Source organism: Neoarius graeffei, chromosome 22 (assembly GCF_027579695.1).
Source record: "Neoarius graeffei isolate fNeoGra1 chromosome 22, fNeoGra1.pri, whole genome shotgun sequence".
NCBI lineage: Eukaryota > Metazoa > Chordata > Actinopteri > Siluriformes > Ariidae > Neoarius > Neoarius graeffei.
In genome coordinates, this window is record NC_083590.1 from 47,663,170 (window position 1) to 47,679,065 (window position 15,896).

Here is a 15,896-nt window from a genome sequence, read left to right on the forward strand (position 1 = left end):
AAAGAGAACCCAGTTAAACAAATGAGACAAAAATATTATACTTGGTCATTTATTTATTGAGGAAAATGATCCAATATTCCATAAGTGGCAAAAGTATGTGAACCTCTAGGATTATCAGTTAATTTGAAGGTGAAATTAGAGTCAGGTGTTTTCAATCAATGGGATGACAATCAGGTGTGAGTGGGCACCCTGTTTTATTTAAAGAACAGGGATCTATCAAAGTCTGATCTTCACAACACATGTTTGTGGAAGTGTATCATGGCACGAACAAAGGAGATTTCTGAGGACCTCAGAAAAAGCATTGTTGATTCTCATCAGGCTGGAAAAGGTTACAAAACCATCTCTAAAGAGTTTGGACTCCACCAATCCACAGTCAGACAGATTGTGTACAAATGGAGGAAATTCAAGACCATTGTTACCCTCCCCAGGAGTGGTCGACCAACAAAGATCACTCCGAGGGCAAGGCGTGTAATAGTTGGCGAGGTCACAAAGGACCCCAGGGTAACTTCTAAGCAACTGAAGGCCTCTCTCTCACATCGGCTAATGTTAATGTTCATGAGTCCACCATCAGGAGAACACTGAACAACAATGGTGTGCATGGCAGGGTTGCAAGGAGAAAGCCACTGCTCTCCACAAAGAACATTGCTGCTCATCTGCAGTTTGCTAGAGATCACATGGACAAGCCAGAAGGCTATTGGAAAAATGTTTTGTGGACGGATGAGACCAAAATAGAACTTTTTGGTTTAAATGAGAAGCGTTATGTTTGGAGAAAGGAAAACACTGCATTCCAGCATAAGAACCTTATCCCATCTGTGAAACATGGTGGTGGTAGTATCATGTTTTGGGCCTGTTTTGCTGCATCTGGGCCAGGACGGCTTGCCATCATCGATGGAACCATGAATTCTGAATTATACCAGCGAATTCTAAAGGAAAATGTCAGGACATCTGTCCATGAACTGAATCTCAAGAGAAGGTGCAGCAAGACAACGACCCTAAACACACAAGTCGTTCTACCAAAGAATGGTTAAAGAAGAATAAAGTTAATGTTTTGGAATGGCCAAGTCAAAGTCCTGACCTTAATCCAATCGAAATGTTGTGGAAGGACCTGAAGCGAGCAGTTCATGTGAGGAAACCCATCAACATCCCAGAGTTGAAGCTGTTCTGTACGGAGGAACGGGCTAAAATTCCTCCAAGCCGGTGCGCAGGACTGATCAACAGTTACCGCAAACGTTTAGTTGCAGTTATTGCTGCACAAGGGGGTCACACCAGATATTGAAACCAAAGGTTCACATACTTTTGCCACTCACAAATATGTAATATTGGATCATTTTCCTCAATAAATAAATGACCAAGTATAATATTTTTGTCTCATTTGTTTAACTGGGTTCTCTTTATCTACTTTTAGGACTTGTGTGAAAATCTGATGATGATTTAGGTCATATTTATGCAGAAATATAGAAAATTCTAAAGGGTTCACAAACTTTCAAGCACCACTGTAATTGTGGCACAACCAATCACACTTTTGCCAAGTTCACGCTGAGTAGGAAAGTTTGGACGGTGCTTTTATTTATTTATTTATTTATTTATTTATTTATGCCATCAGTACGATTCCACTGAAAATCAGATCGTATGCCAAGTTAAAATCATCCACAATATAAGAGCATCAGATCGCCCAGCCCTACTGGAAATTTGTTGGCTATGAAAAAATCGTGTCAAAATTGGGTTGAATTTGTGTACTCTGATCCCGACATAAGGCCTGGCGGTGTGTTACATATGGTGTATTCATTCTTTGTGTGTGTGTGTGCGTGCATGTCTTGCATTTACAGTGGGTTGGGAAAATAGTTCGACCCCTTGAGATTTTGTACATTTTATTGTTATATATTCAATTTAAAATGGATTAAATACCAAAAACATTTTTAGAAATTTTTGCAAGTTTATTAATAATCAAAAACTTAAATTTTTCGTTTAGATACACATTCAGACCCTTTATTCAGTACTTTGTAGAAGTAGCTTGGACAGTAGTTACAGCCTTGTGTCTTCTTGAATAATGTCTCTACAACCTTTGAACACCTAGATTTCGACAATGTCTGCCAGGAAGAATGGGAGATCCTGTCAAGTTCAGTTATAACCCTAATTCCATAAAATTGGGATGCTGTGTAAACTGTAAATAAAAACAGAATGTAATCATTTGCAAATCTTGGAAACCCCATATTTAATTGAAAATGGTACAAAGACAACATATCAAATGTTGAAACTGAGAAATTTTATTTTATTATTATTATTTTTTTTAAATATATGCTCATTTTGAATTTGATGTCAGCAACACGTTTAAAAAAAAAAATGCTGTGTCTAGGTCCACCACCGCTGTTTCCCAAACGCAGGAAATTCCAATCTTGGACACCGCTACTCTCAACCAATCAGCAAGAACAAAACAACAGTCTCTTTCTTCCGGTCAAATCTGTCGGGCGTTTGAACTGTTGAAGATGGAGGGGGGGTCGGAGACGCTCGACACGCCATTTGAAAGTTGGGAGCAATTCAAAAGGGTTTTTAGTGTGTGGTACAAAACAAATGGTCACCTTTTTACTGTGAAGAATTCCAGAACCGTTGAAAAAGCTAATAAGAACATCAGGCCTGGACAGCCACTGTACGATGCCAACTTTATGTACTCCTACGTGCGCTTTGAGTGCAAACACCTTTGATGACCTTTACTTAGTTGATGTACACTAAGGCCGGTAACATACAGGGCCCTTGGCCCATTTTTTATTGATATTAATGTAAGATCAGTACATGAATAAATCTATACATGTGTCAAAATTATGGCTCTCTTCGAGGATGGACATGGAAGGATTTTTCTTTTCGTTTACATGAATGTGCATACACAAATAGACCGTCATACTTGAATAAAATACATAAACACATGTATGCACACATCAGTGCAGAAATTTAGTGCCACAGCACAACTTGACACGTATTGGTGTCCTGCAGATGTTCTATATATGTAATAATTTTTTTAATCTATGCGCTATATACCGGCATATTTTACAACGAGCTGTAGTTTCCTAATTAACCATTTTTTTGAGGAGAAAGCGTGCCCCGTACCCGTAAGTGAGAACATTATTTTAGGGAAACGGCGGCGGTGCCCGCAAGTAAGATATTTATTTTAGGGAAACGGCGGCGGTGCCCACAAGTAAGATATTTATTTTAGGGAAACGGCAGCTGTGCCCGCAAGTAAGATATTTATTTTAGGGAAACGGCGGCGGTGCCCGCAAGTAAGATATTTATTTTAGGGAAACGGCGGCGGTGCCCGCAAGTAAGATATTTATTTTAGGGAAACGGCAGCGGTGCCCGCAAGTAAGATATTTATTTTAGGGAAACGGCGGCGGTGCCCGCAAGTAAGATATTTATTTTAGGGAAACGGCGGCGGTGCCCGCAAGTAAGATATTTATTTTAGGGAAACGGCGGCGGTGCCCGCAAGTAAGATATTTATTTTAGGGAAACGGCGGCGGTGCCCGCAAGTAAGATATTTATTTTAGGGAAACGGCGGCGGTGCCCGCAAGGAAGATATTTATTTTAGGGAAACGGCGGCGGTGCCCGCAAGGAAGATATTTATTTTAGGGAAACGGCGGCGGTGCCCGCAAGTAAGATATTTATTTTAGGGAAACGGCGCCGGTGCCCGCAAGTAAGATATTTATTTTAGGGAAACGGCGCCGGTGCCCGCAAGTAAGATATTTATTTTAGAGAAACGGCGCCGGTGCCCGTAAGTAAGATATTTAATTTAGGGAAACGGCACCGGTGGCCGCAAGTAAGATATTTATTTTAGGGAAACGGCGGCGGTGCCCGCAAGTAAGATATTTATTTTAGGGAAATGGCGGCGGTGCCCGCAAGTAAGATATTTAATTTAGGGAAACGGCGCCGGTGGCCGCAAGTAAGATATTTATTTTAGGGAAACGGCGGCGGTGGCCGCAAGTAAGATATTTATTTTAGCGGAAACAGCGGCAGTGTCCTTAGCCTCAGCTTAGCCTTAGCCTTTAAAAAAATTGGGACGGGGCATGATTACCACTGTGTTGCATCACCTCTACTTGTAACAACACTCTGTAAACGTTTGGGAACTGAGGAGACCCATTGCTGTAGTTTTGAAAGAGAAATGTTGTCCCGTTCTTACCTGATATACAATTTCAGTTGCTCAACAGTTCAGGGTCTCCTTTGTCGTACTTTGTGCTTCATAGTGCTGGCTTTTGAACTGTGCACTGATAACAAGCCGGATGGTCCCTCTCCTCTTTAGCCTGGAGGACGTGGTGTCCATGATTTCTAAAAAGAATTTCTACTTTTGATTCATCAGACCTCGGGACAGTTTTCCACTTCGCCTCAGTCCATTGTCAAAGAGCTCGGGCCCAGAGAAGGTGGCGGTGTTTCTGGATATTCTTTATATCTGGTTTTAACTTGCATCTCTGGATGCAGTAATGAACTGTTTTCACAGACGATGGTTTTCTGAAGTGTTCCTGAGCCCATACAGTGATTTCCACTACGGACACATGTCTGCTTTTAATGCAGTGTCTCCCGAGGGCCTGAAGATCCCAGGCATCCAGTGTCAGTTTTCAGCCTTGTCTCTTGCATACAAAGATTTCTTCAGATTCTCTGAATCTTTTAATGATGATATGGACCACAGCTGATGAGATCCTCAAATTCTTTGCAGTTTTACATTGAGGAACGTTATTCTGAAATTGTTGCACTGTTTGCCCATGCAGTCTTTCACAGAGCAGTGAACCCCTCCCCGTCTTTACTTCTGAGAGACTCCGCCTCTCTGGGATGCTCTTTTTATACCCAATCAGGTTACTGACCTGTTGCCAATTAACCAAATTAGTTTTTTTTTTTTTTTTAGTATTACACAACTTTTTCAATCTTTTGTTGCCCCTGTCCCAACTTTTCTGAAATGTGTTGCTGACATCAAATTCAAAATGAGCATATATTAAAAAAAAAAAAAAATCTGTTTCAACATTTGATATGTTGTCTTTGTACTATTTTCAATGAAATATAGGGTTTCCATGATTTGCAAATCATTCTGTTTTTTATTTACATTTTACACAGTGTCCCAAATTTTATGGAATTAGGGTTGTAGATTGGATGGAGAGTATCTCTGAACTGTCATCTTCAGGTTTCTCCACAGATGTTCAAGTTCCAGTTTGGGCTTTGACTGGGTCACTCAGACACATTCAGAGACTTGTCCCAAAGCCAATCCAACATTGTCTTGGCTGTATACTTTGGGTTGTTGATGTTTTGAATGTGAACTTTCACCCCAGTGTGGGGTAGTGTTCACTCTGAAGCAATAGCATGATGCTGCCACCGCCATCCTTCAACGTAGGGATGATATTACCAGTTGATGAGTAGTGCATGGATTTTGCCAGATGTAGCTCTTGGAGTTCAGCCAAGTTCAGTTTTTGTCTCATCACTCCAGAGAATCTTTTTCCTCATCTCATCTCATCTCATTATCTGTAGCCGCTTTATCCTGTTTTACAGGGTCGCAGGCAAGCTGGAGCCTATCCCAGCTGACTACGGGTGAAAGGCGGGGTACACCCTGGACAAGTTGCCAGGTCATCACAGGGCTGACACATAGACACAGACAACCATTCACATTCACACCTACGGTCAATTTAGAGTCACCAGTTAACCTAACCTGCATGTCTTTGGACTGTGGGGGAAACTGGAGCACCCGGAGGAAACCCACGTGGACACGGGGAGAACATGCAAACTCTGCACAGAAAGGCCCTCGCCGGCCACGGGGCTCGAACCCGGACCTTCTTGCTGTGAGGTGACAGTGCTAAACACTACACCACCATGCCGCCCCCTTTTTCCTCATGCTCTCAGGATTCTTTACACACCTGACATAGGCCTTTTACTCAGGAGTAGCCTGTGTTTTACCACTCTACCATACAGGCCTGATTAATGTAGCATTTCTGAGATGGTTGTCCTTCCAGCAGATTCTGTGGAGGACCTCTAGTGACTGTTGGATTCTTGGTCACCTCCGTGACCAAAGCTCTTCTAATCCTGTCACTGTGTTTAGCCAGTGAGCTAGCTCTACAAACAGTCCTGGTGGTTCTAAACTTCTTCCTTGATGGAGCCCACTTTTGCATCTGGGATCATTTCAGACTTTAGAAATGATTTCATACCAGGGGTCATCAAACTACGGCCCGTGGGCCAACTCCGGCCCGCCACCCCCCTTTGACCGGCCCCCCAGCCCCTCTGCCCCCCACCACTTGAACTGGCCCTATGAGGCAATCCCCAAAAGTGGTCATGGCCTATTTTTTTAAATTGCTTTTTGGCAAATAATAACATGTCTCCATCTTGTATTTTGTTGATTTTGAACACAGTGAGTCTCTCCGCACCTACTATGACCAGGCGAACCGAAGATTTGGGGGACAACGTGTATGACCAGCTGAATGAGAAAGCGTCAGAATTCGAATTTTTTGCTTTGGCCATGGATGAGAGCAATGACGTGCAGGACACAGCACAACTGCTGTGATCTATTGATCTATTGCTCATATTATAATTTCACTGTTTTTTAAAATGTATTTATTTTATAGGCCTATTTATTTGACCTTTATTAAGTGCTGCACACAATTATTATTATTAATATTATTAATAATATCAACAGGCCTACCTACAATTTATAATTTTCCACTCACCTTTGCCAGTGTCAGTCACCTCAGCTAGGCAGATGTTTCTTACCTTGACAGCTTTGATGTTATTTTTATTAGAAAATAAATAAATGGAATATCTGTGGTATTTCAAATTAGAACAAAGTGTGAAGACTCGATTACTACTTTTGCAAACCACTAGTAAAGATAAACAAATATGTGCCAGGAATCAAGTGTTGATATAGTAGTTTGGATATACTGTAGTAGTGGGGATGGCTGTGCCAGGCTAGTAATCTCTACTACACAATGAGGCCTGCTGATGGTCATATTTGTCTGGGTCATACAATTCTATGTTATATAGCTGACCCGACCCCGGCCCCCCATCACAGTCAGGAACGACAGTGTGGCCCCCAGAGAAAAAAGTTTGGTGACCCCTGTTTTATACCCTTGCCCAGATCTGTGTCTCTACACAGTTTTGTGGATTGCAGAGGGTTCCTTGGTCTTCATAGCTTGGTTTTTGGCCATATGCACTGTGAATTGTGGGACCTTATACACATGGGTATGTGCCTTTTTTTTATAAAATCTTGGACTCCAGTCAAGTTCAAGAGGCTATTTAAAGATTATCTAAACCTTGTAAAAATATGTATGAAATGCATAGGTGGATTGGGGTGGCGTCAGCAGTAATGCGGGCGTTGTACCGGTCTGTTGTGGTGAAGAGGGAGCTGAGCCGGAAGGCAAAGCTTTCAAGTTGCCAGTCAGTCTACGTTCCAACCCTCATCTATGGTCATGAGCTTTGGGTAACGACCGAAAGTATGAGACCGCGGATACAGGCAGCTGAAATGAGCTTTCTCCGTTTGGGTGGCTGGGCTCACCCTTAGAGACAGGGTTAGGAGCTCAGACATCCAGAGGGATCTCGGAGTCGAGCCGCTGCTCCTTAATATTGAAAGAAGTCAGCTGAGGTGGTTCGGGTATCTGATTAGAATACCTCCTCAGCGCCTTCCTTTGGAGGTTTTCCGGGCACGTCCAACTGAGAGGAGACTTCGGGGTAGACCCAGAACATGCTGGAGAGATTATATATCTCATCTGGCCTGGGAGCGCCTTGGGATCTCCCAGGAGGAACTGGAAAGCGTTGCTGGGGAAAGGGACACCTGGAATACCCTGCTTAGCCTGCTGCCACCGCGATCCAACTTCGGATAGAAATAAGAAAATGGATGGATGGATGTTTTCGCTTTGTTATTAGTGACTATTGTGTGTAGATTAATCAAAACTCAATTCAACTATTTAATTTTAAATTGAATATACACTCACCAGCCACTTCAATAGGAACTTGTTCTTGATTCTAAGATTCCTGTTCTTGGCTGCAGGAGTGGAACCCAATGTGTTCTTCTGCTGTTGCATGCTGAGATGCTTTTCTGCTTACCACAGTTGTAAAGAGTGATTATATGAGTTGCTATATCCTTCCTGGCAACTCGAACCAATCTGGCCATTTTCCTCTGACCTCTCTTATCAACAAGGCGTTTGTTTCCACCCATAGAACTGTCACTCACTCAATGTTTTTTGTTTTTCACACCATTCTGTGTAAACTCTACAGACTGTTGTGTGTGAAAGCCCCAGGAGATCAGCAGTTTCTGAAATACTCAAACCGACACCCATGCCACAGAGAAAAAAAAGTCACACTTTGAGATCACAATTTTTCCCATTCTAATGTCTGAAGTGAACCTCTTGAACTGAAGCTCTTGATTTGTATCTGCGCGATTTGATGCATTGTGCTGCCGTCAAGGGATCGGCTGATTAGAGAACTGCATCAAACAGCAGGTGGATGGGTGTTCCTAATAAAGTGGCCAGGGAGTGTATAATACAAAAAAAAATATGCAAAAAGTGAAGGGGTCTGAATATTTTCCAAGCTCACTGTATACACTTAATTTTGAAAGAAAGGTGCCAAGGATGCATTAACATCATGTAATTTGCATCGTGTTAAGGAACTGTTGTAGTGATTTCCTATGATTGAGTAAAATTTCGCTTTTTATTTATAGGAAGGGCAGCGCTGTCGGTCTTTACTTCTGGAAAGTATGTCATGGATCCTGAGCTGAGGGGGGCGGAGTTTGAACGCATCACTCAGAACCTGGATATGCATTTCTGGAAAACCTTTTGGAACATGACTGAGACAGAGCTGATATCAGTGAGTTCGATTTTTTTTGCGGCTCTATTTATTGCATTTCGGGAACAGTCAATCAGTCACACCAGTGTTTCTCAATCATTTTATTAACTAGCCGAAAGCAAGACTCACGAACTACGTACATTAATCGCTCACTACCTTATCTGGGTGCATAAACCATACATTTACATGTATACTAATATTGTACACTATACAGTAATTCAGTACTCACATCACTGGAGTACTTGATTCAGTGTAAGGAAAAGATCAAATCCACGTAGCCTGACTTTGTGTGCAGCTGCATAACAAATTTAAGATCCCAGGTTGAGATGCCTGTTACCGTAGATGTGCATGGAGGCACAACTTGATGTGGATACAGCATTCACATAATGCCTATATGGCTAAAAGTTTGTGGACACCTGACCGTCACATTCATAGATTCTTTCATACACGGTCATACACATTCATACACGGTCTTTCACGTTTCATTCGCACACTCACATCCTCCATTTTTCTCTCCTGTTTCAAATTTGTATCCCACAATGCCTTGCGCGAACGGGGAAAGCCCACCACGTGATGCATGACATAGTATCTTGTATTGTGTCATGGTGAAGCAGGAAAAAATAGCGGAGAATTTAGGGACACTCGAATTCTTCCACCCAAACCTTAATACACCATGTCTTGCTTTGTGCACGGGTGCATTGTCATGCTGGAACACATTTGGGCCTCTTAGTTCCAGTGGAGTGAAACTGTAATGCTATAGAATACAAAGATATGATACAATCGTGTGCTTTAAAATTTGTGCCAACGGGTTTGGGAAAGCTCATATATGGGTGTGATGGGCAGGTGTCCACATACTTTTGGCCATATATTGTATGTATGTTAATGCAAATTCCTACCTTTATTACTGATGCATTAGACTTTTCAATTCATGTCTTATTATGGCTAAACAAATGGGGGTTTTTTTTGTGTTTTTTTTTTTTTTTTAATATTTTTAATCTAAAGTAATGTAATCATTCAGTCAGGCTACTCTACTACATACATAAGGTGTAGCATTTATACATTTCTGAAATCTAATTATCAGAAAATCTATTCGGTCATTGTATATGACAAGATCCTTTTTAGTAGCTTGGTTAAATATAAATATTGCTGAATATAAATAATTTTTAAAAAGATTATGGGTTGACCCAGTGTCACTGGTTGAGAACCACCGATTTACAATATTAAAAGTAGACGGCCTTTCGATTTCATAAAATCGGTGAGCTTTAGTTCCTTCTGAAATTTGGTCATTGTGATATGTTTTTATTTCTGTAATATCTAAAAAAAAAAAAAAAACCAGGCCATTCTGTGGCTGGGAAGTTATTTAATTTGAGGGGATTAAAGTCAATAATGTGCATGAAATCACTCGCTTCACGCAGTCAAGCAGACAGAGGAAGTCCGTGTGCGAATGCGCAGGTTTACCTTTGGCTTCTTCTTTTGGGTTTTACAGCAGCTGGCATCCAGTGTTGCATTACTGCCATCTACAGGTTTACTTTGAGCGTGCACTGACAGTTCCATCATTCTGTCTCTAAACGAACAGCTGATCACACCGAGGTGCTCGCTGAGCGCCGATATTTATTAGTTTGGCCCTGCGTTTCCTTTCCTTCGTGTATAACATAACGTCTTTTATTCTCACTTTCCGTGACCTGTAGTCGGTCTTTCACGTCTCATTCGCACACTCGCATCCTCCATTTTTCTCTCCTGTTTCAAATTTGTATCCCACAATGCCTTGCGTGAATGGGGAAAGCCCACCACGTGATGCATGACATAGTATCTTGTCTTGTGTCATGGTGAAGCAGGAAAAAATAGCGGAGAATTTATTGACACGTGGCCCTAAATTCATTAATTGTTCTATTTAAAAAATAAAAAATACATTTGGAAGTCTGTGATTCGAATTGAGTAGCTTTCGGTCCACTAAACAAAAATAATTGGGTGTCCAGGGAAAATTCTTTTTATGACCTAAATTTGAAAAATCTGAAAGGCAGTCTACCTTTAAGTCACAAAATAAGGGATGTACTTGAAGAACACAAGTTCCTGGTTATTATTTCAAGATCTAGACAAAATGCTCATTGCCACAAGACAAGTAGTGATTAGAATTCTCTCTCTCTCTCTCTCTCTTTTTTTAATCTCACTGTTCCTCCAGAGTTTAGCGCGTATCAGGTCACATGCTGTGCAGGTGAATTTGACTCTAACAATTCCAGGTGAGCCACTGACTTTACCTCTAGCCTCAGACACAAGTCTATCAATCACAGTGTCCCCTCCCATCGCCCACTGGGGGCCTGGACCCGTTCACGTACGCCTCATCTCTCACATGCTCCGCCAGGGACAGGTGCGTCATCATACTCTGTGGTTGTTTATGTGCATGTTTAATACAAGTCTTGATTCACAAGGTGACTGAAAGCTACTGATGCACTACCTCTCTCTCGCTCTCTTTCTCTGCAGGATAGTGCTGAGCTGCTCTCGTTCTCTCGGTCTGAGGGATCTCAGCTCTCTCGTCCTGTCGGACTCAGGCCTCAGACTGGCGCCCTCTCTTCATGCCTCCTAATCCACTTTCATGGAGGTGGATTTGTGGCCCAGACCTCTAAATCTCATGAAGTATGCTAAATACATTTTGTTTGTAACAATTTATGGAGAGATATTTTACAACCCCGTTTCCAGAAAAAAATTGGGATATTTTCCAAAATGCAATAAAAACAAAAATCTTTGATTTTTTTTATTAAATAAATTTGTGTGAATGTTTATTTAACCATCTTAATTGTATTTTGTAAATATAAACAAAGTTAGAATTTGATGCCTGCAACACACTCAAAAAAGTTGGGACAGAGGCGTTATTATCATTGTGTTTGATCACCTTTCCTTTAATAGCACTTTTTAATTGTATGGGATCTGAGGATACTAATTGCTGCAGTTTCGTGATTGGAATTTTTGTCCATTCTTGCTTGATACAAGACTTCAGCTGCTCAACAGTCCATGGTCGCCGTTGTCTGATTCTCCTCTTCATGATGCCACATACATTCTCAATAAGAGACAGATCTGGACTGGTAGCAGACCAGTCAAGCGCACACACTCTGTGTCTACGAAGCCATGCTGTTGTCGGCCGTGCAGAATGAGGCCTGGCATTGTCTTGCTCAAATAAGTACAGTGGTGCTTGAAAGTTTGTGAACCCTTTAGAATTTTCTATATTTCTGTATAAATATGACCTAAAACATCAACAGATTTTCACACAAGTCCTAAAAATAGATAAAGAGAACCCAGTTAAACAAATGAGACAAAAATATTATACTTGGTCATTTATTTACTGAGGAAAATGAGCCAATATTACATATCTGTGAGTGGCAAAAGTATGTGAACCTCTAGGATTAGCAGTTAATTTGAAGGTGATATTAGAGTCAGGTGTTTTCAATCAATGGGATGACAATCAGGTGTGAGTGGGCACCCTGTTTTATTTAAAAAACAGGGATCTATCAAAGTCTGATCTTCACAATGCATGTTTGGGGAAGTGTATCATGGCACGAGCAAAGGAGATTTCTGAGGACCTCAGAAAAAGTGTTGTTGATGCTCATCAGGCTGGAAAAGGTTACACAACCATCTCTAAAGAGTTTGGACTCCACCAATCCACAGTCAGACAGATTGTGTACAAATGGAGGAAATTCAAGACCATTGTTACCCTCCCCAGGAGTGGTCGACCAACAAAGATCACTCCAAGAGCAAGGCGTGTAATAGTCGGCGAGGTCACAAAGGACCCCAGGGTAACTTCTAAGCAACTGAAGGTCTCTTTCACATTGGCTAATATTAATGTTCATTAGTCCACCATCAGGAGAACACTGAACAACAATGGTGTGCATGGCAGGGTTGCAAGGAAAAAGCCACTGCTCTCCAAAAAGAACATTGCTGCTCATCTGCAGTTTGCTAAAAATCACGTGGACAAGCCAGAAGGCTATTGGAATGTTTTGTGGATGGATGAGACCAAAATAGAACTTTTTGGTTTAAATGAGAAGCGTTATGTTTGGAGAAAGGAAAACATTGCATTCCAGCATAAGAACCTTATCCCATCTGTGAAACATGGTGGTGGTAGTATCATGGTTTGGGCCTGTTTTGCTGCATCTGGGCCAGGACAGCTTGCCCTCATTGATGGAACAATGGATTCTGAATTATACCAGTGAATTCTAAAGGAAAATGTCAGGACATCTGTCCATGAACTGAATCTCAAGAGAAGGTGGGTCAGGCAGCAAGACAACGACCCTAAGCACGCAAGTCATTCTTCCAAAGAATGGTTAAAGAAGAATAAAGTTAATGTTTTGGAATGGCCAAGTCAAAATCCTGACCTTAATCCAATTGAAATGTTGTGGAAGGACCTGAAGCGAGCAGTTCATGTGAGGAAACCCACCAACATCCCAGAGTTGAAGCTGTTCTGTACGGAGGAATGGGCTAAAATTCCTCCAAGCCAGTGTGCAGGACTGATCAACAGTTACCAGAAACATTTAGTTGCAGTTATTGCTGCACAAGGGGGTCACACCAGATACTGAAAGCAAAGGTTCACATACTTTTGCCACTCACAAATATGTAATATTGGATCATTTTCCTCAAGAAATAAATGACCAAGTATAATATTTTTGTCTCATTTGTTTAACTGGGTTCTCTTTATCTACTTTTAGGACTTGTGTGAAAATCTGCTGATGTTTTAGGTCATATTTATGCAGAAATATAGAAAATTCTAAAGGGTTCACAAACTTTCAAGCACCACTGTATGCACTTCCCTGGAAGAGACGTTGACTTGATGAATATGTCTCTCTAACATCCCAATATATTCCCCAATATATCAATGGTATCTTCACACACTTGCAGCTCAACCATGCCATGGGCACTGATGCCCCCATACCATCACAGATGCTGGTTTTTGAACCTTTCTCTGATAACAAACTGGATGGTTGTGTTTACCTTTGGCACTGAGAACTCAATGTCTGGTTTTACAAAAACAAGCTGAAGTGTGACTCATCTGACCACAGCATACATTTCCACTGTCTTCTGGTCCATCTGAGATGAGTTCAGGCCCAGAGAAATCCGCAGCATTTCTGCATAGAATTGATGAATGGCTTCCTCCTTGTGTAATACAGTTTCAGGTTGGATTTCTGGATGCAGCAGTGAACTCTGTGAAGTGACAGCAGTTTTCCGAAGTACTCCCGAGCCCATGTGCTTCTTCTCTGTGCTCTCATGGAAGGCGGTCGCATTTCTCTGCTCTCCTCTCCTTTTTTTTCCTGCTTGTGCTCTTTGTTTTGTCTCGTCTGCCTATACTTTTTTTTTTTGAGAGACTCTCTCCGCATTGAATTTCTAAACTTAAAAAGCATGGATTTGATAAACTGGTCTCCTAACGAAATTAACACAGTTTCTGGGTTCGGGGGAACCCACCTGTCCTGCCGGAACGTCTGTGGAGGACATTGGAGATATCTACCTATTCGGAACCATGATTACCAGACTTTTGCTGATTGGATTAGGCATTGCCCTGGTATATCAAGGAAATCAGACAATGGTGACAGCTGTTCAAAGCCCCACAAAGCTGCCCTATATGATTTAAAGTGGTGGGCAAAGCTGTCGGCACTCAGACTGTGGCTATAGAACTTGAACCACAACATGGTTGTCATCTTGGAGACGCTTTCGGCTTTGCAAGGAATAAGTATCTCGGAGACCGAATTGAATTGAACAGAAATGGACAGATATATGGACGAGTGGTGTGGACGTGTAAAAACTGCGTCTGTTCGAAAGACCAAGCAATCTCTATCTTATCAACATTCGGCTCCCTGAACAGCACCGGCCTCAATCAAGGCCGTTGCTGGGACAACATTTCCCCTAGAAGGTCACTGCTGGGAGACACTCTCGCATTCTTCGCATTCCTTCCCCAATTTTCCATGGTCGCCGTTTTTCACCCCCAGTGTGACAAGCGGGTGCGTGACCAGCGCCGCTTGCATGGCTGCAGGAGCGGACGGCTGCTTGCTTGCACTGGGTTACCTCTACCTCCTCCCCTCCCCTCCTACCCCCTTACCCCTTCCCCCCCACCCCTGATTGCCCCTCCTTCCCCCCTTTCCCCCCTCAAGTCCCATGTTTTAAAGTGTACTTGTGTTATTGTGTGCTTGTGCGGAGGTTTTTAAATGCTCCCACACTGTACTCCTGATAGGAGCATAGTGGGGGTTCTTTTTTCCTCATCTTTCCTCATGTTACTACTGTGTTTCTTTTTCTTTTATCCCTGTCTTCCTGTCCTGTTCCCCCTCTGTAAGGACAGGTTGATGGTCAATTTCACTGGTAACAGTGACAATAAAGGGTTCATTCATTCATTCATTCATTCATGTGGCTATATTTGTCACGTTAACATGATGGTTTCAAAGGCAGCGCCACCTGAGGGCTTGAAGGTCACACACATTCAACAGTGGTTTCCAACCTTAGCTTTTACACACTGAGATGTCTCCGAATTCCTTGAATCTTTTCAGAATATTATGTACTGTAGATTTTGAAAGATCTAAAATCCTGCATTGAGAAATGTTCTTTTTGAATTGACTAACAATTCTCTCACGAATTTTGGCACAAAGGGGTGAGGCACGACCCATCTTTTCTTGGAAAGACTGAGTCTTTGGTGCTGTTCCTTTTATACCTGATCATGATCCCAATTAACCTGCTTATTGTAGAATCTTCCAAAATGGTGTTACTTGAATATCCTATGAACTTTTCAGTCTTATTTTGCCTCTGTCCCAACTTTTTTTTTTTTTGAGTGTGTTGCAGGCATCAAATTCTAACTTTGTTTACTTCCAAAATGCAACAAGAAGACTATATCATCTATATCCCCCGCCCTATATACCAACTATATACCAAGTTTCAAGATATTATTTGTCACATTTTTCAAGTTCTGCTGCAGGAAACCAACCCGACCTCTTTACACTGACCTCAGCAGCCCATGGCATAAGCCCACTGGACCTTTGGTCCAGGTGAGCTAAAAATTAAAATTTCTTAGTATCAAAAGGCACATATGCATTACTTAATCAACACATATACCAACTTTCAAGACCATACCACTCATAGTTTTC

At 41.8% G+C, this 15,896-nt stretch overlaps 1 protein-coding gene across 7 annotated transcripts in view; it reads left to right on the top strand.

The window, feature by feature from the left end:
* Positions 1-15,896, top strand: part of lipea (lipase, hormone-sensitive a) — a 47,869-nt gene that overhangs the window by 17,052 nt on the left and 14,921 nt on the right. For 6 of the 7 annotated variants that reach the window (XM_060904879.1, XM_060904876.1, XM_060904881.1 and 3 more), the window contains 3 exons: positions 8,666-8,811; positions 10,970-11,155; positions 11,269-11,421. In XM_060904879.1, coding sequence (XP_060760862.1) covers positions 8,666-8,811; positions 10,970-11,155; positions 11,269-11,421 — 485 coding nt within the window. The remainder of the gene's footprint in view (positions 1-8,665; positions 8,812-10,969; positions 11,156-11,268; positions 11,422-15,896) is intronic. The other variant, XM_060904882.1, reaches the window with a different exon arrangement.